The 20,514-nt window shown below is 47.7% G+C and overlaps 1 protein-coding gene across 1 annotated transcript; it reads right to left on the bottom strand.

Moving 5' to 3' along the window:
- Positions 1-8,534: 8,534 nt before the first annotated feature.
- Positions 8,535-20,015, bottom strand: LOC309415116 (coiled-coil domain-containing protein 68-like; the record flags this gene model as incomplete). The annotated part of the gene is made up of 10 exons (XM_082012565.1): positions 8,535-8,610; positions 9,139-9,215; positions 9,516-9,599; positions 10,417-10,522; positions 11,117-11,199; positions 12,321-12,449; positions 12,755-12,880; positions 13,436-13,579; positions 15,965-16,107; positions 19,997-20,015. 10 exons carry the CDS (start codon positions 20,013-20,015, stop codon positions 8,535-8,537), a joined length of 987 nt encoding a protein of 328 aa, XP_081868691.1.
- Positions 20,016-20,514: the final 499 nt, after the last annotated feature.

The raw sequence follows: 20,514 nt of genomic DNA, 5'->3' as shown, positions 1-20,514 counted from the left end.
ATGTGTTTTCTAAGGCAGAGATACAAAATATTTTATGTGGCCTGTTAAGAAAAACTTTTATCACTTGCACAGAGTAAGCAATGCTGTGAATGTGTCCTGACTGAATCACTGAGGCTGTGGTTGGGGGGGGGGGTTGTTTGTGTGTTTTGGGTTTGGGGGGAGGAAACAGGGCATTTAATTTGGAAAAAAAAAAAAAAATTATCAGGGAATTGTGCAGCATTACTTGTGTTGCAAATAATCCAAGCAGGGATTGGAGTGTTATGGGAAAAATTGCGGAGAGGGATTCTGATGCTGCAGGGACAGTTTATAAAGAAGAGAGTATAATGTATGGGAACAGAGATAAACTATATTTTATGAAACAACTTCTTACCATTAGCAAAAAATATTCTCCCCTCCTCAACTTAAGGAAACTATCCTTTTTCTTCTTTTTCACTGGGTAACTACACATCACAGGTAGGACTTGGGAAAAAACCTGTGGCTGTTTGCACTGCCTGGAAGGGAACTGTAAACTCTGCTGTGCTGAGAGAGCCTCTAACTTCTGCTTATGCCTTTGTCGGGTCCGCCGTACACTTAGGTTTTCAACAGAGGACAGCTTTCTCATACTCTTAAATTCTCTGCAAGAAGGCAAGATGGAAAAAATGTGATGTGGAGACTTGGAATGATGGGAGTTCAGAATATGTGACTGACCAAGTAGAAGTGTGTTGCAGAAGTTGCAGGTATCTCAGCGCAGAGGGTAGAACTTGTTCTGTCGGTGTGCTGCAGCGGAAGGGTGCAATGCAAAAGATTTCTTCTACGGGTGAAAGCAAGTTCTAGTGAAATAGCAAGTTGCTTATCACAAAGACGAATACAGGAAAAAATAAAGAAAAATACTATATTTATAAGTATAGATCATTTTCTAAACCAATTTACAGCATATTTATTAGTCTACCCTGTCCTTTTTTGTAGAACAAGCGTTCTGGTTTTATATGGGTGGTAGTTAAAGGTCTACTTGTGTTTATTGTGCTTTAAGCTACTTTAAAATCACTTGGGAGAGTGCAGATTGGGCGGGTGGAAATGGATCTCTTTACAAGTCAAGCTGCTTTAGTTGGGTTGGCAGGATTGCAGGATTTCATTTATTTAAATGTTTTCAGTTTTGATTGACTGAAAATTGCAAACTTCATGAATAGCAAGCTCATAAAGTATTTCAGTGCTTCCCCAAAATGGATAATTTACCTGATACACTGCTGAAAAAATAACATTTTTTTTTCTGCCCAGCCCCTAAAATTATATTTATTTGATGATTTGGCATGTTAACAGGGCAGATGGTACATCGGTAGGAGCAGACCCACTGGGTGAGTAACCAAATAGCTGTGATGATTACCATGCCAGAAACCTAACTTGCAGGCTGTAAAGATTATGTAAGTGATAGACTTGCATAATATATATACCTAAAGGCTATATATAGTGTATACTATACAACCAGGTATAATACAGGTCCTTTTATAGGCTATAAACCTGAGGAGGTGGAAAAACTGTTGTGGTAGTCAACAGGTGATGTCCCAGGCAGAAGATGTAAGTAGACTGATAGCAAGCAGGCTGATATTCAGACAGGTTCCTCACTTACCTGAGATACGTAGACTGGAAGCTCAGGGTTTTCTTTGAAGTGAAGTCATATTGCTTTTTATGTAGCATAAAATGTACACATAATTTAAAAAACAAAATTGTAATAGATCTTAAATTCCTTTAAGCTCCCTGTCTCACTTTCAAAGAAATCTTTCATTTTGCAGCACCAGATTTTTGTCGGTTGAACGGGAGTGAAAAGTTGTGAAGAACGGTAAATTACTGACAGCCACCTGGAGTGTGTTTCCCACAGCAGCTGAAGGTGTAGTTTGTCTAAAAGCTGTTAGAGAGCCAAACGTGACTTCAGTGGCAGACAGATAATTCACACAAAGGTGTATAAAATCCCAAACCTGGCACTGTTTCAAAGCACCTTGATGAAGCTCAGTTGCTTCTATTTATCTCTCCACCTGCTGAAACTAGCACTCTTAGGATAATACCAATTTAAAAAAGTGAAAAAAAAATACAGCAGTGATACCCAGAACAGTTTGGTCTAGGGGAAGGTTTCTGTTAACCTTGCCAGTGAGCTTCAGTGACTCTGAATTGTCAGAGCTGGCGGTCTGTTACCAGGGAGCTCCGTTCCGTAAGGATACGGTCTCTGACACTCTCCAGTGCGGATGGAGCGAGGACATGGCCAGCCCATGCAGCCCAGTGTTGCTCGAGGGGTTTGTTTAGGAACAAAAGGGAAATGAGTGTAGTAAAAATTCCATTGCTTGTTTTACATATATGTACTTCCTAATACAAAAAACTGATGATTATTCTGTGTTTTGAAAAAAAAGGAAATCTATGAATGCATGTGAAACTATTATCCCAAAAGGATTTTTGGCTTCAGAACTTTGTTTAGAGGAAAGGAAGAGAAGTTTAAAGGTGTTTCCTTTCATGGTAGGTGGTATAGTAGCTGTCAGTTATTAAATTAAAAAAAGAGGAATATGATAAGTGATTCTAAATGGCTACTGACAGCTTTGTTGTTTATCAGGATGTCTTTTTGCAAAAAACTAGATAATGAAGTGTTACTAAAAATCTCCTTCTGTCCCTTCTCCATCATCGTCTGACTCTTGCTACATTTTTTTTCTTCATAACTATTCCTCTTAGGTTTCACATGCCCACCAGCAGATTCACATTCTTCTGTGTCCACTTGGCGATGTCCGTTTGTCTTCCTGCAGCGTCACGGCTCTTGCGAACCCCCACTGAGCAACTGCAGCCCTGCAGAGATGACTCAGGGCTGCTCCTTGCTGCTGTGGCAGGAACTGAAAGCGATAGCAGTGTTCAGGTTCACAAGTTCTGTGTAATACCCAGGAAATAATGGTAACCGCAGCAAAGAAAGAAGACTGCAAGGGGGCTGCGCACAGTCTTACAGAGCCATGCCTGTATGGAAAGGAACTTTTCTATCCCATGTGCTGGAAGCCCCTCTCTCAGTTCTGTCCAGTACCCCGTTTCTGGCTGAAGGGCTTTCCTTCACTTCTACTGTAGCCCTGTAATGGATCCCCTTAGTTTTTCCAACTGCAGCACGGTGGGCTGGATGCACAGCGAGCCTCTGCTAGCTGCTTGCGACCTGCTGGAAAAGAGCCGGCGGGGCAAGGGCGGCACAGCCGAGTCATCCGTACGGTGGGTAGTGCCGTCCCGCGTACAGGCTGCTGTGATGCCAGCGAGGTGCAGCGTCACGGCACAGCGCTTTACTAGTTCCAGCTCTTCTGACTGCATTGTGAACTCCCGAATGTATCCCTTGCTGGAGCCACGTATCCTACCGTTTTCATCCTTTTCGCACTCCTGTTGCTTGAAGCGTTTCACTTTGACATGTTTGGTCCTATAAATTCTTCCAGGACACCAGCCTGGGAAATAAATTTACTTTAACTTAACGTCTCTGGTAGGGCGTAGCCTCATCCCATCCCACTAGAACTTGAATCCAGATTCTGCTGTTGCAAAATTTTGACTATACATATTTAAATTGGAAGTTAAGCATTTGTGTTTGAGCACAAATACAGCTTGTTTGCAAGCCTGTTTAGATAGATAACCTGCATCAGGGCTGGAGATGGAGAGAAGGTCCAAAGATACTTTATCCAGGGTGATAAATTAAATGTCAGTGCAGGTATTCTAATCATGTGGGCTTTTGTCTTGAATTTCAGTCCAGGCACTGGTTTATCAAGGTTTCTTTTTTTGTGTCCTTTTGGAAATACCTTATTTCAGTTATCCAGTATCCCTCCAGTAAAGTGCTCTTGCTGCAGACTTTACTGCAGAGCGTGTGTGGTTATTTCTGAACCGAACAGTGCTGTGCACTGACAAAGGTGACGGTAAATACCCATCCTTCCGAGGTGTGACTTGCGGGATGTTACGCAGAGGATAATTTTGGTTTCCTTTTCTCTCTGCGTAGTTCTGCCTGCCTGGTCTCCAGCAGCTGTCTCAGGCTGTGCTATTTACCAAGACAGTTCAAGTTACATGACTTCTTGTTGAATCTGCTCCCTTAATCCTCTCGGTGTATCCTGGTTAATTCACGTATACAGCGTAACGGCGTTAACACCTTTTGTTTCATCCTTAGAGCTCACCATAGTCCATTCTTCTTCCTGATCTACAGCTATTTTTGTCCTCCCAGTTTTAAGCATGAATGTGAAAATGTGGCATCAAAAAATGTTAGTACACTATGCTAGAGCAGTGCTGGAGTGCTGACCTGTGGCTATAGGCACTACAGTGATCCCCTGGTTGCAGCTCCTTCTGTTCGCCTGCAGCCTTTCGCTCAGTGTGTCTTGGTGGAAGAAATATGTCCATTATCTGTGGCTAAATATTTGCATTCCCAAAGTGTGGTGCCAAAGTCTGGTGCTGCTGCTCCATTTATGAACTGCCCTGTTCAGTGAATCCAGACCCTGGGGGTAATACTCGGAGGAGCGAGGAAGCTTACAGTCAGCAGGGAATGTCTTTAAGCTTAATGCTCTGGCATTTGTGTGTCCTTTGCTGACCTTGCCCTCACCTTCCCCGGCCCCTCTCCTTGGAGTGGCAGTGCCAAGACCTTTTTTAGGAACGCAGGAAAGGAAAGGTGCTGTTGTCAAATGGGATTTTTTTTGAAGCGTACATTGAAAGTACCTTTCCGGCTGCAGAGATCACTCCAGCAGTGAATTTACACTGCCTGTTTTCTGTTACGCCTCCGTGGTGCCTCAGCCCAGCCTTGCTACCCAGTGGGCAAGGGGAGATGTGAGCCAGGGCCAGGGCAGGGTCCTGTGCTTCTTTGCATCCTCAGGAATAAAATAAGTTACCTGTGGAGACAGGCAGAGGCGTGGGAATACCTAGGGCTGGCTGAAAGTTGCAGGATTAAAGGCAACGTGCTTTACATGATAAGAGAAATGCCCTTAAATATTTACCAGAGAGACCGGTTTGAGAAGATGATTGATACTTAAGCTTGTGTGTAAGTAAGTGCGTGGCTGAATTGGGTCTGGAGTGTCTCTGTGAAGTAAGGAGCTATTGCTGGGGCAAAACAACTAGAGGTAAAATGGTGTAAAATGCAAAAAACTGCACGGAAGTACCTGCTCCGTGAACATACAGAGTGAATTAGCTTATTTTTATTATTTTATTTTAAATATCGTCCAGCCATGAAGAAAGTTATTCCATCAACTGAAAAAGGCCAGGAGAGTATTAATGACTGTTCTTCAAGGCACAGTTTTTAGATGCTTAAGCAGGTGATGCTCTCCAGAAGTCCTTACGGGTCTGTTGCTGACACGTAGCAACACCCGTTCAGAGCCATGAGAGCATTTAAAAAGTGTTAGGGGCCAGGAGATGATAGCATGTGGCATATCATGTGTTTCAGGCTTCACTATCATTTAAGCTTCTGCTTTCACCTTACGAAATATTTTCGTGATCAGCTAGTACTGTGAGGTTTTCTTCCCTGGTTCTAATGACCCCTTTCCCAATAAAAGCATGTGGCAGGGGCGTGACTCTCCGCTCAGCACCCGCTGCCCCAGGAGAGGTGGTGTCACTAAAGAAAACCAGTAGCAGGGGCTTAAGTAACTCGTCTTTTCTATAGCCTTTGCCTTCTGTGGCTTTTTACAGACGTTTGCAAGAGGAAAGGTCTTTGCTTCTCTTAAATAAAAATTTTTTTAAAAGGGAAAAAAGAGGGGGTTTAGGTGCCTGAAACATGCTCTTTTTTTAAAAAAGAGGAAACAAGGCAAGAACAGGCAATTTGCTGACTGCTCACACGGCTGGGAGGGGCAGTGGGTATGATGTAGCACAAGACATTTGAGAGCAGCTACCACATCCTTGCTGTCTTGGTAACTTTATAAAAACCCGATTGCCTTAACTGTTTTCTGAAGGCTATATCTTATTTAACATTCTGAATGTGTAAAAAGTGTCATACATACGTTTACATTTTAGAGGACTGGATCATGTAAGAAAGTTCATGAAAAGTTGTAGAAGATGCGATTTTTGATAACCTGCTCCATAGTGACTCTTTGGGACTGTTGCAAGGCAAGAGGTTTTATCTCCTAGAACTAATTCAATCCATGGATAGAACTACATTTTTCAGCCTGAAGTGTAAAAAAAAAAAAAAAATTTAAAAAGCTGGAGCTGTTACTTAAAATCTGTATTCTTGGCACTATAACTGAAGAAAAGTAGCAAGCTTTTGTAACCTCAAGTGACTGCTATTTTTATACAGGTGTGAACACTGTAGGAGTTTCAGACCATGCTCTGATGTTACTTACAAGAAGAGGAGAAAAAAAAGTGCTGTAAGTGAAGCTGTAAAAATGAAAAAGTTTTACCTGCTAGGAGACCTGGCTTGAGGCACCTTTAAAGGGAAAGCCAACTTTTCACAGCTTCTTTCCTGTCTTTATTATTCTTCTACTTTAAACATAAATCCCCTTCCTCTCTCAGAAAAACCCCATACCCACATAGGATAAATTTTGTAGGTTGGTTTGTTTTCCAGAGGATGCTGTTGACTTGGGACTATGTTCTTAGATGCTGGGCAGATCTGTTTCTAATTTATTACTATTATTATTTCTATCTTAACTAGTTAAAGGCAACAGAGGAAATGATTCTTTGCTATGTGCTTTTGTTCCATACGGTTACCTAGTTAAAACATAACTTTAGAAAGTAGACCCTAAAATTGTCCATCCTCATCGTGCAATAGGGCTTAATGGACAAGCTGTATAGTAGAAGCAGCCTGTTGTATCTTACTCAACTTACTTATGGAAGTTAAATGGTTCTTCTTTGATTTTGTTAAGGTATCTTTCACCTTCTGGATAAACACTAAGCATCCTGTATCACTTACCTTTTAAGTGTTTCCTTCTGTTATGCTACTGTAAGCATGTTTTATGTTTGTCTTCAACAGATCTGTGCTATGCCTAGTGCTATGAGTGTGACTGAAACTATCTTGAACACAAATAGTATTTTTATTATAGATGCCCCTTAACTGGACAGTGGCGCTTACTTACCGATGTTAATGTCACTCTGTTGTACCAAAGTACCCGTGGCTTCAAAACATACTGTCAACCGATTCACTGGTGTCCGGGTTTGTGTAATACAGCTGAGGAATGTATCCTGTGACTCAGTTTCTGCACTGTTTTTTTCAGAATAAAAGTACATTTTTAAACGTGGCGTCTCAGCAGTTTTGGGGGGAAGCAGAGGCTTCTCCCTAAGAGGTCCAGCCTAGTTAACGTAGCATAAGCAATCCGTCAGCTTAGGCAAAACAAGTGGAGGACCAGGGAAAGAGAGACAGGGCTTTTCAGGCTTAAATGGTGACGAAGTGGTGAGTAAGTAAGTATAACTCAGCAGGCTGGGTACTGCGACGCCTGACGAAACACACACAACCGGCCGCACCCCAGTGTTGAGCAGCTGCCAAGCTTTTATTTGCACCTTAACCGAGTTAATCCTGGAGTGACACCAGGTATGAATAATGTATCTAAAGTTAGATAAGAAAAGGAACAAACTGAAACTTAGTACCTTTAAACCTTATTTAAGGATCAATGCTTTTCTTTGTTAATATTTCTTTTTTTTTCTCCAAATGCTGCTCTGCCTGCATGTCAGGGATTACAAGACAGACCAGGCACATGGCAGTTCCCGGGTTCCCTCTGTCCCACAGTGCAGAGGTAAACGTGAGTGTGTAAAGCTGCTGTCACTCCCTTGGGGACACCGTTTAGTTCCCGAGGCATGCCACATCTCTGGAACGGGATCGCTGACCACCGCAGCACCTCTCCCACTTTAGGGAAGAGAAAAAACAGCCCTCCCCTCCCTCTGCAGCAGCTGCTTTCCCCTCCAAAAGGGATTTCAGCTGGAGGAAAGGCTCAAGGAGGAACTTCGCACTCCTGCTGACACGGGCAGAAAACTTAGCATTTACCATGGAAGGTTTTCAGGAAAGCAAGAGCCAGGTTAGCCTAGAAAGGGATCTGCTCGTGCCTTGCCTGAGGACACATTATGCTGCTGCTATGCCTAAAACAGGCTGTGCCCGTGGGGTCGAACACCAGAGGAGAGCAGAGCCCCTCTGAAAGGTCAGGGCCACCATTCCACCTCCACCCTGTGCTCCATCCATCCTACGAGAGCAGGTGGGAAAGCGGCGACTGTAACCACATACCGGCAAGCTGAAGGTTTATTTTATAATCTTACCTAAATGAGAGTCACGGTTAAACCGAGTCTCTGCTGCAGCCTGTGTGGGTGGGAGCCCCTTCGTGCAGGCAGGTGCCTGCCGCTGCCCGCACCAGGGCGGGCACAGCGCGGGTCCGGGAGTGCAGCAGCCCCCAGGTATGGCCGGGGCTGCCTTTGCCATGCGCGCTGAGCTCACCGCTGCTCTCGTCAGCTCTTGTTTCCAGGTTTATTCTTTGAAAGTGCAGCTCTGCAGCCCATGTTGTAGAGAGGCAGCACGTGCGGGAGGTGCTTTGCAGTAACAAAGAGGCCGTAGGAATTACAGGTCGCAGCACGCAGAAAAAGTCCTTCTGACCAAGGTAGGAGACAAACATCCAGTCGTTCCTTTAGCCCTCTTGCTTCCTTAGCCTCGTGAGCATCAGGTAAGGGGATGCTCCAAAAGCTCCAAAATCCTCTGGGGCACTGCAGAGTGAAGCACAAGAAGGTAGAGATCACTCAGACACCCTCACCTGCCCAAGCCAGGCTTAAACCCACCACAACTGTATATATGTCAGAAGTTTGTGACCATGTCCCTGGATATGGAGGAGCTGGCTTCAAATGCCTGTTCTGCTGAGAGCAGAAACTTGCATCCAGATCTACTGAAGCGAAGGACTGTATCCCCAAGAAAAGGCTCCCATTTAATCCTGAACGGATGTACAAGCTTCTGCAGATGCCCTCGGGCGACATACTGAGCACGCCCTGCCTGCGCTGGATGGCTGCGTGGGAGGCAACGACTTGGGCTACCACCGTCACACCACCAGCTACTTGGTTTGAAGCAGAGCTTGTGTTTTTCCTCTCCTTTATGGAGAAGATAATCACTGCAGGATGAAGTTCGGTTGTTCCTAGCAGGGCCTGACTTGGCTCAAACCCTTGCAGGGACACTGGAGGTGGCCTGCAAAAGCCACTGGCTCAGCCGTTCCCGAGCCCCACGGTACCTCCCGAGGTACTTACTCTGTCCAGACAGCTTTTGAAACTTTAGTCTTGGGTTGGCCAGACCAGAACTCCACTCTGTCTTTCAGTTCTTTATTCTGCAAGGAGAAGAATAAAATAAACCCCTCTCAGCATAACGTGGCAGACAAAAGACAAGCCTGGATGCCAGCCAGGACCTGCCGCTCCTCCAGAAAGGTTCTTGGGGGGTTTGTTTTTTTGGTGTTTTTTGTGTTTTCTTTTTTTTTTTTTTTAATAAACCCAGTGAAAGATGCAGTGCAAAGAAATACCACCCTGATAGTGTCGTACTGACACAAGCCCAGCAGCATGAAGGGCCCCTGATTGTAGAGAACTACTTTTGCTCTCTCCCTTCAATGTATCTTTCTACTTTCCCACCTTACCTGGGCTTCCAGTGCAGTCAGCTTCTCTGTCAGGTTTTCTATTTTTTTATCTTGACTTCTAAGTTCATTGTTCAGTTCCTCTGCCTAAGAGTTAGGAATTAATGTTTGTAAGAGATTTGAAACCTTAATACATCACACACATCTCTGTGTCGAACAAAACCACGGAGTTAAATATCTCACCATACCAGGAGAATCTCAGACCATTCAGGTCCCTGGTCCTTTCCCACAGAAAAACCTCAAACTAATTGATTCACCAATGTACAAAACATTTTCTCAACACACGGTTGTCACATTTTCCTTGGGATAACAAGTCTACCTCTTGTTGGCATATGTAGAGAAACATGATTATGAAAGCTAATTAGTGCAGGGCCTTGCCTTACCTGGCTGGGAAAAGGCAAGCACACATTCAGCGAGGCAAGGGGAGTACAGTGGGAGCTCATACATACAAAAGCAGTCGGTAGGTAAAATAGCTCATGTTCTATCATAACTTCGGGAAGCCGGCTGACTGCTTTGAATTTTGCTTCAGCGCTTCTAGGACTGTCAGCCTGGTGGCTTTGCTCCTGGGAGCAGCTTCACCAGCTTCCTGTGAAACCAGCTGCAGGGTGGGCACCTCGGGGCAGCCAGGTCCCCCTGGGAACGTGCTAGGAAAACTCAGGGGTCCGTCTGAAACCGCTGACTCCACCACAACAATCCCAATTTTTCAGCGATGCCACTTCCATCTTAACGTTGCAATGCCTACGGCTGTCTGAATGCGGGATGCACAAAACCAAGCACAGCGTGACGAGCAAGCTGCTTGTCCCCAGCGCACGCTCTTAAGACAAGAGCCCACATCCCAGCATCTCCCGTTTCTCTTCCCAACCGCTGCAGACCTGCCCGGGGGGGCGGCCCGCGCCCGCCTCACCTCCTGTATGACGCTGCGCAGGCCCTGGTGCTGCGCCCGGATCACGCGCTGCAGGTGGCAGATCTGTTCCTGCAGGGTGGCAATCTGCCTCTGGAGATCCCGGCACCTGCGGGCGAGAGCAGAGCACCACGGCTTCAGTCCTCAGGGATTGCTGACCCACCCAGCCCCTTTCCCACCTCCGGATCAGCTCAAGAGCTTGTGGCTAGCAAGGATATTCCTGAGGACACAGAGCTGCAATTCATATGGGACCATACACAGAAAGGCTTCTTTATGGAGCAGAACAAACAAAACCATAGTTCGAGACATATTTTGCCTGGCAGGACCACCCTCCACCCTTACTAGCTGTTGGTAAGTAAATTCATAAATAATGAAGGCTATTGCCTCACCTACCACACGCACAATGTCACCAAAGCAGCACTGACTCCAGGCGAGAATCGGGAAAGGGAAGCAAGTAGCGCATGCAAGGTGGAGGGAAAAGTAGTAGGAATTCGATTAGAATCAATATCTATAAGAGCTGTAGGACATCAACATCTGCTTTGGCTTCTTTAAGCAGTCACAGTAAAACAGGTTTTGAACCAGTTGCTTTCATCATGAATACTTTTACTACCAGAAGGAACTTGAGCAAGTGATTGTCTGGAATTCTACGTGAAATAATCCCCCAGAAAGAAAGAAAAACACTTTATCACGTGCATGTAATCACCGTTTGCCATCTTCATTCCTTGCCATCATCTGCTGAAGGATCTTTTTGAATGATATTTTCTTCTCTATCAGAGTTTTCTTCTCCTAAGGAAACAATTGAAGTTATATAAAAACTATATTACGCTTCCTGCCATTCCATTAGCAAGGGAAATTTGGTTGTATGTTCAACGGTTCCACTCAGTGTCTGAAAATAGGCAGAATTCACCAATGCCCACCTACATCAGCCGGCTTCAACATCACCTGTAGATACAAACCAGTCTGACCTCTCTGAATCAAATCCAAAAGGGGTGACTGTAGCGATTTACCGTGAGAAAAGTCCAAACTCTCTTAAAATAGCAGCTCTCTCCTTAATTAAGCAAAATCCTTAGGTCTTGTGAGAGTCCACAGTCAGTGGCCAGAGCATACTGCGTTACTGCTACATCCGCCTCTCAAAACCTTGTCCACAGGGGGAAAAATCTGCACCAAACTGATGACGAAACTCTTAGTGTCAGAAAGATTACCTGCCTGTGATGGGGGCAGACATACATTCATTGACCTTGTCTTTACAGTAATCCCACGCCAAGAAAAACTTCGTTATAGAATGGCACTTCTATAGGAGTAGTTCCCACGGCTGCTGAGTGCGTACACCACGCATGGAGCCACTGCTTCTTCCAACTCAACTAAAACCACCAAAGAAAATTCACAATGAAGGAGAAGAAATTTTCTGCACGTTTCTGTGTACGCAGCTGTCAGATGATTACAGCAGTCATTCGCCTGCCCAGGATTTCGCATACTTACAGCGGCACTTTTCTGAGAGTTAAGAAGGAGTGGTTGGTTTTTAGTACTAGGATGGCTACGTTTTCATTTCAAATGCTAGAAGTACGCCGACGGCAGAAGGTGAAAGAGCAACTATTCAGGAATAGAAATCACTAATAGCTACAAATTAAGATTCCTCCCTGATGCTCTACAGTTTTTAAGCAAGTGCTAAAATAACTGAAAGAGGGAGCTCAAACTGCACACTTTATTTAGAGTTACAGCTAAAGGTTTTCAATTTGCTGTAACACAGCAGAAGCCTTTTTAGTCCCAATTCCAACAGCTAACATGACCCAAACCCTGAAAGCAATTAACCCCTCTCTTTCCAAGCGCCGGCACTCCCAGGACACGTTCCTTGCCTGCGCTGACTCCCGGTGCCAGGATGGACAGACACGAGGAGCGGATGGACATACCTCCTCCATCCTTTGCACGCGCTTCTCCATCTCTGCGATGCGGGTACATTTTTTCTTGATGCCTTCAGCAAGGCGGCTGGCATTTTCTGAGCTTTGCTGGAGCTTCTCTTCTTGTTGGAGATTGTAGGCCTGGGACCAAGAAGGGCATCAATGCAGGCGTGCTGGGAGCCGGGGAACGCAGCGGATGGACAGAGACGGGGCTGCCGCAGCGGCTCAAGGAATTTTGAGCCAACTCTACCAACCCGATTCCAAGGATCGGGAATAAAACCAAAATAATTTTTCTTTTTAATTTTCCTACTCAACTTCCCCACTGTGCCAGCAGAAGAGACCCAGTAACACTTAGGTTGAAGCTTGCAGCACGGAGAGCCAGAGCCCACATAAATATTTTGATACTGAACAGAATGGTCATGGCCACACATGGGGGAGATTTGTACCTGTATTTGCTGCTTCTCGTTCTCGTTACTTTTTTTTAGTTCTTCTGACCGAGTCTGGTAATTCTCATACAGTTTCTGGGAGGCAGATCTGAGAGCCTGTACACCTGCTTCTCTCATGGCTTCCAGCTAGAAAGAGTAATTGTACAATATATATTGTGCTTTTTAAAAAAGCGATGTTACAATCACATGCCAAAAAATAAGCCCTCTATACAAGATCAAATTTCAGCACTTATCCTTGTCAAAAAAAGAAAGGAATCCTACACACCTGCGAGCAATATTTGACACGCATTTTAGTTTCCAAATAAAGGCAGATTTATCCAGTACTGAGCCATCCCCCCGTGACAAAGAAAGGATGATGGCTTAAAAGGAGAGATGCGCTTCCAACTGCTTGTGAATACACCTGCTGTCAGCTACCGACGGAGCGGACTCCGCCGTCCCACTCGCCACAAATGGGATGTGTCCCCAGAAGCAGATTTTGCCATGAATTGTGTTGCCTGCTGGAACACGAGAGCTTGCAGCAGCGGGGAAAGCGAAGCAGAGTCTGCCCCTTCCCTAAAGGAAAGGCTCCGGCACGGGATCGCTGGGCGGGCAGCGGGCTGCAGCAGCTGGGACCCAACCCTAACTGGGCTGCAAGGCACACATCTTCATCTGAAACCTTAAAAAACCCAACCCTGAACGCACCTTGATCTTCAGCACTTGGTTTTCCCTGCTCACCAGCAGCAACTGCTCTTCTGTTTCCCTCATCATCGTCGCAACGGGACTGCAGCTCCAGCTCCAGCCACTGCTCTTTGACTCCGCTTCATTGCCCGAGACTTGAGGAAGCTGCTGGAGGAAATGCACACGGAAATTATCTTAAAAATAACAGAAAAACAGCTTGAGCAATCACTCTGACTCTGGAAGACCTGGCTTCTTACAAACACCCCTCCCCGGCTCGCGCGGGGAGCACGGGGCAGACGACGGGCAGCTCTCCGGAGCGTCGGGTCCGAGCTGCTCACGGGGCAGCAACCAGCACTGCTCCTCCACCTCCACCCATTAACTGGAATTAAAACGTTCTGCTTGTTCAGCTCTCCGGGGCTTTGCATTGGAAAGCATCTGCATGTCGATCCTGATAAACAGCTCTCTTCCACTCCCTACAGCGTTATCCCACAGGTGTAAGATTAAATATCTTTTACAATATTGCAGCACACGTTGCTTTGTAGGTGAGGCTGCATAAATGCACGTGAGCAAACATTCTCCAACACTTCCCGTTAAAAGAACTACTCCCTACTCCAGCATATTTTAGTTGTTTGAACACAGCATTTCCAAGTCTGCTTGCTTCCTAGGAGCTGCCCCTTTGCTCAAAACCACTTGCTTAAATTGATTTTAAGTTGCTTAAACCACTTTTTTCCCCTACAGGTGTTCACAAATGTGTGCTCAGTGCTTGCCTTCTGTCTGTTTTGAGAGCTGCTATGTGCAAGGAACACGACCTGCAATCGGTCAGATTTATGCCAGAACGCACCGGCATTTATATGGCCTTTCTTACATTACACCAAGTTCATCTGTTAAAAATAAACTACTACAAACAAAGGGCAGCCTGTACTTTTTAAAGGGTCTAAACCATAAATCAGTTTCTTTTCACTACAGAGGCTTTTCTTTAACCTCATTCCTCAACTGAACAGAGAAAGGAGTAAGCATATTTTAAAAAGAACTTTTTGTGATCGATTATTTCTTAATTAGCCATGTTTCAGCCCACTGATCCTTCCTCTCCCTCATTCCACAGTGCTCAGCTGGGATGCTGAAAAACTGCCTTTGCATATTTATCATCACTGTGCTCTGGTGCTTGGAGCAAAGAAATAAGATATCGGAACTACCAGGCTGAGTCTTATTGCTCACAAGATCTCTCATGGGGGAAAAAAATGGCATGGCCTACCCGTTCATGGTGGTGTCCACACAATGTATTTCTTTTCTCAGTAATTGCTTCATGCAGAAGATTTTATAGTATGAGATGCTTAAGAATTCATCACAAAATTTTCAGATTCAAAGTTACAGCATTTGTTCTGCAACTTCATAAAGGTAATGATGAAGGGAATGAAGAAACCTTATCTCTTTTAACTTAGAAGTTTGAGATCGGCTCTTGCGTCTACACACACAAGTTCATTAAATGCATTCATTAAATTCCGTTCTTCCTGCACTTCCTCTGGCATTCAGGAAAGGAACAACTCAAGACTATTTCACACGTCTCAAAACTACTGTTCGTTGTGCTCTCCACGGCGCTCGGTTTTGCTGGCTGACACCTCCAGGACCTGCCCTCCCACCTCCACCTCCCGAGACACCGGTCCTCCAAAACCCAGGCTTGTGCTTCAGACAAGGCTGCTCGCTGCCCCAGGGCCTCCTCGGCTCTTCCAGGGACCAAGCCCAGCTGTACAATGCGGCTCAGCGTTGATGCTATACAGCAAACGCCTTCGAATAAAAACTTGCAGGTATACTGGTACGTACCGCCAGCGCGACGTTCAGCTGCCTAGCAGGGTGAACAGCAGCCTTAGAGACGCGTCTTTTTTAATGCATCACATCTCGTGTTATTCTTACTCTTTTTAAAGTACAATGTGTTCATCCTACGCTTTCTGACTGCTTAGTCACCGTCTTTGTATGCGAAGCAAGCAGAGAAGCTCCAACCACACGTGCGTTCATGCTCTTTTCCACCTTCCCGTCTTTCTCCATAGGATGGCCAATTTTTGATAAACCTTTGAGGGACCCAGGACAATCGTTAGCCCAGTATCAGCCTGCTTACCAGCCACACTACCAGACACCCTTTCAACTTCAGCTGCAAAGCGGAGACTTCACGCCGCGGACACGCTCCTCTCCACCGCAGCTCAGGCGTTCCCTAGTGCTGTGCTGACCACGGACGGGCTCCCGCGTCCTTCTCCTTGCACCTCCCAGCAAACAGCCCCAGCTCTGCCGCTGAAGAGCGGCGACTTTGGGTGGGGACACCCACTTCACCGTCTCTCGCAACAGCCCTAAATAAGGGGTGGAAAAACCTCACCACTTTTTAAGAGAGTGTACGTTATAACTGAGTCACTATTGTGGAGTAAACAGCACTCGCAGGATCGATGCGCAAATCAAAGGGTTGTCCTGTGTATTGCCACCCAGGTCAGAATTTTCTCTTTCATTCGTTGTTAGTTTTGCTCACCCTGTTTTCTGGAAGGAAAAGAACAGCAACAACGGCAGAAATACCTTTTTCACATATTCGGCTTCCTCGGTGATTTGGGCACAAGAGGATCCATAAAGGACGTAGTTTCCCTCCGAGCCGTGGTCTTCTCGTGTTACTTGCTCGGTGAGTAGCAGGGTAGTCATCACTACACGTGCGTTTCTCTGTTCTGTACAAGTGAGAGAAGAGAGGGGCTTGTTTCATTATGCAATGATGGAGAATAATTCCATTATTCCATCCCATTTCTTTCCATTTCAAGCTCAGGGATATCCTGGAGCCAAGCAGGCATTGCAAGCTTAAAGCACCAAACATTAAGGACCACTTTAAAAAAGAAAATGTAGACACCTGGGTTTTTTTTAATACATGGGGAAAAAGATATATTCACACATTATTTTCCCTGAAGATTTCAATGACTTTTTACTAGCAGCCTACACCCCAATCCTCTATTATTTCAGAAAACAAACAGCCAGAGACCCCAGCCAGATAATCCGTGAACAACTCGCGCACGCACGTGGTTTAACTCAGAACGAAACAAAACTTTTGCCACCCATCTGCGAAGTTTATAAACCAAACCCAATTATCCGGCACGCAGCAATCCCACCGCTGTCAGGGAGTTCAGTCCACACCTGGCTCTGCCCCCCCAGCGGCTACGCCAGCGCTGAACGGGTTTTAATCGGGTTCGGGAGGATTACCTGTCCTGCTTAGACATAAGCAGCAGCACAAAGCTTGAATAATATCATACCTACCTGGGGGGAACAGATGGGAGACAAAAGACAAGGCTTTTTTTCTCCATCTCATTCAGGGAGAAGAAAGTCCCGAGCACCTTCGGTTGGGTTTGTGCTGTGCAATGGTGACATCCAGTGTCAGCTCCATTGCTCTGAAGTGAGCGCCGGTATCTCCGGACACCCATTTCCAGCCCGATCCCAGGTAGTCAGCGAGCTCCCAGGTGCACGTCAGATAAGCTGATTTTTAAGGAGCACATTTGAAGTAGCTGGAACCAATTAAGGTTAACCCAGAGTAATAATAAAGGCACTTACGGAACACCAAGGGTGTGGATGGGCTCACAGTGGAAGAGACAAAAAGCAGTTGCACTTTACAAAGCTTACAGATAAATTACAATAATATTTCATTTAAAAATGCACTTATTTTAAAACACTCAAGTTCAAGGGCTTGGGGCTCCTGCAGTTTAGGTCAGTAACAGCAGTCCTGCCCGCACAGCACCGACGCTGTGGGCCAAACCCTCGTGTTCGTTGGGTCATCCCACCCCCAAGTATCGCAGCGCTACCAAGAAGATCGCTCAGGCTAGCACATTTCTTTACTAGCTCATTCTCTAATAAAATATAATCAGGCAACTTGAAACACTTATTGCAGTGATGGAGGAGGAATGCACGGAGCTGGTTTGCCCGGCTGGATGCGCAGCAGCTCACCCACACCACAGACACCTCCATATACCCTTACCTTGTGCTCCAGGCAGACAACAGCAAAAGGCTAAATTACAAATTAACTATAAATAAGTGTAAAGAAATTTAACACATGAGCTTTAAGTGTCTCAGGGCTACGGCCTAGAACTCCAATTCTTTGGTGATTTAGAAATTCAAAGAGCAACAAGATAAAAACTCTTTCTGCTCTCCTTTTTACTCTTCTCCACTTTCTAAAAGTCAGGAGCATCAGCAGCTGCCACATCCCCGGCCACCAGCGAGCCCCTCTGGGAGAGAGGAGTCGAATCAGGCTGCACAAGAGCGAGCTACCTTTCCTACCACGGCTTCTATGTGAACAGCAGAGAGGAGCTGGATACCCAGACACAACCCTCGAGGGCTTTGACCTCAGGCAAAAAGCCACTCACTCCGAATGCGTCCCCCGGTTTCACGGAGCCACGGTTTGTCCAGGCTGGAAGATAAAGCAGAAATCCCAGACACCTACAGCCACGGCACAGAAGAGGTTTTTTTCATGGGTGGAGAGGATGGTTCCCACCAAGGCTATAAGGGGTTAAACAAAGTTTGTTCTGCCTTGCTGGCCGAAGTCTAGCAGCTACTGAGTCACCCAACACAAAGGCAAACCAGGCAAATTCTCCTTTCAGCCTGCTAATTCAGGCTGAAACCTCTGCTCTCCCCCAGGGGGTAAGTCCTGGAATGGAAAAGTTTTTCAGCTCTGAAGCAGCTGAGCCAGGAGAAGGGGGTGGAGAAGGCACAGCTCTCTCAACTTGACCTGAGGGTCCTGGGCTGGGAGGCAGAGCCCTTGGGAGGGTCTTCCCCGGCTGGGCAACCACCAGCAGCAGAGCAGCGGCCCGCAGGGCTGCACAGCTGGACCTCAGTACTCCTCTGGGCACCCTGGTCCTCGTGGCAGGGGCGGTGGCAGCAGGACCCTCACACCAAAGCTGTCCGCGCCCCCTCGGAGCTCAGCACCCCCTCCCCACCCCAGCCACCCCTAAACAACCTGCGGAGAGAGCAGCCACGGGGGAAGTACCGCGGCCGCAAACGCTCCCTCCGCTGCGGAAGCAAGCGTAAAACGAAGGGCCAAGCTCACCTATTATTCCCAGACTGTCCTGGCTAGACGGCACCGTTTAAGAGGCTTGGCGTTCGCCCAAGAATCCTGCTGCCACCCTTTAGAAACACTCACCTTTCGGTGACCCATCAAGCACGCGAGATTTTCTTTGCTAGGCCTGAGATTGTCAACACAGGTGTGGCAAACGCAGCAATATCCAAGTCCTATTTTTACGAATATAAAAGCACATCTCTCTGCTTTTGCCTAGGACGGGTTGCTTGCTGTAAAGCTCACGCAAGGGAGCGCCCAGGACACGCCAAGCAGGAAAGCACCACCCTCGCTTACATGGGGAACATCCCAAATTATTCAGAGTAATGTTATTTTGAGTAACATTCAATACAAAATCGCGTTTCTATTATCACACTCCAGGCCGGAAAGAGGGGCAGCTCCTCGGCCACCCTGGCCATCGGTTTTGCGCAGCCCGAGGGAGAGGCAGAGCGCTGGGGTCCCCCGGGTGCGCGGGCTGCAGGCGCGGCCGCGCCTGAGCCCGGCACACGGCCAGGCTGGCCACAGCCAGGGCGGGCTGGCAGCTAAGGGGGCCACTTGGGAATTTAAAGGGAATTAAAAGCAGCTCACCTGCAATCACAACAGCCGGGTATTTGCCATAAACCTCTTAGGCTGGGCAGTGGGACTAGCTATGGAACGAAGGGCTGGACTGGAGTCATTCAAATTAAAATTAATCCATTTAATTGCAATTGTTGGGAATAGCCAGCGTCATTGCACGACAGTCTCTGGCTGAGCACCGTAACTCTAATGCAAAGCTTCTGCATTCCCGCCCCCCCCCCCCGTGCACGCTCTGGGAACAGCCAGGTAAATAAACGCCACGCTTCCCCCGCAGCTGAGCAGGAGTTTATACAATATTCATTCACTTTTTAATGTCTGGTGCGTGGGCACATCCACAGAAACGCAGTTATTTGTTACTGTTGGTCTCACAGGTGTTGGAGAAACAGTTTTTACGAATACATGAAGGTACACGTAAACACGACCGCCTCTCCGCAGGCAAATGGAACCTTTTTTCTGTTCTCCCACTGCACAAAAGCCCTTCTGCAGACAACCGGGGGAGAGGGAGAAGAGCAGATAACCGGTGACTAGCAGCACCGCGCACAACTCGGCGCAAAAAATCCGCGGGGACACTTCGCCAACAACCCCCAGCGCCCCGGCCACCAGCCGGCGGCTCATCCAGGCGCTTGAGCTGTGCCCGCGCCGGGAGGGGTAACTGTTCGGCGCCAGCGGAGGCACTAGCAAGGGCCGCGGCATGGGACGGAAACAACCGGGAGCAGGGCTGTGCTTAACTAGCAGCGTGGAAAAGCACCGGCGGCCACAGCGAGCCGGGGACTGCCGGCGCCCGCGGCCGCTGCCCGACGGCGGGAACGGGACCCCTCCCCGAAGAGCCCTCGGCGCCGTGGGGCGGGCAGGGGCTCTGGCTGCCGTCGGGGGTGGGCGCGGGGGAGGCAGTGGGGCCGCCGCCGCCCCACGGGGAACAAGGCGCCGCGCCCCCGGAGCCCCACAAGACTCACCCGTGGAGGGAGCGGACATGCTGCCACCGGCTCCGCTCCCGCGCAGCCGCTTCGCGCCCCGGCGCGGAGACCCGCGGAGACCCACCCACGCGGCCGCCGCCCGCCCCGCCCCGCCCTCACCTGCGGGCCGCCCCCACCTGCGGGCCGCCCCCGCGGGGCTCCCGGCCCCGGGGCTGACGCCCTGGTAGTGGTTGCTGTGGGGTGCGGCCCACAGCGGGGGTCTCCCACTCCCGCTGGCCCTGGGGCGCACCCGCTGAACCGGGGGTTGGCCGGTGGGTCCCCACCGCCAGCCTGGGCCGGGAGTGCCGCCGCTGGGGCACGTCCAGGCCCGGGGGCACACGTGGAGTCGGGGTGTCGTTCAGCTCGGAAAAGACCTCTAAGATCTTTGAGCCCAAGGCTAAACCTGACACTGCCCAGTCCATCAGTAAACCCTGTCCCAGCCAAAACCGGCGCGCTTGTGCACGCTGTGGGGCGATTTTCTTCACAGAAGCTAGCATGGGGCTGTGTTCTGGATGTGT

This window comes from Phaethon aethereus (genome assembly GCF_964289735.1).
Source record: "Phaethon aethereus genome assembly, chromosome: W".
NCBI lineage: Eukaryota > Metazoa > Chordata > Aves > Phaethontiformes > Phaethontidae > Phaethon > Phaethon aethereus.
The sequence above is the reverse complement of the archived record's forward strand: the minus strand, read 5'-3'. Positions and strand labels throughout refer to the sequence as shown.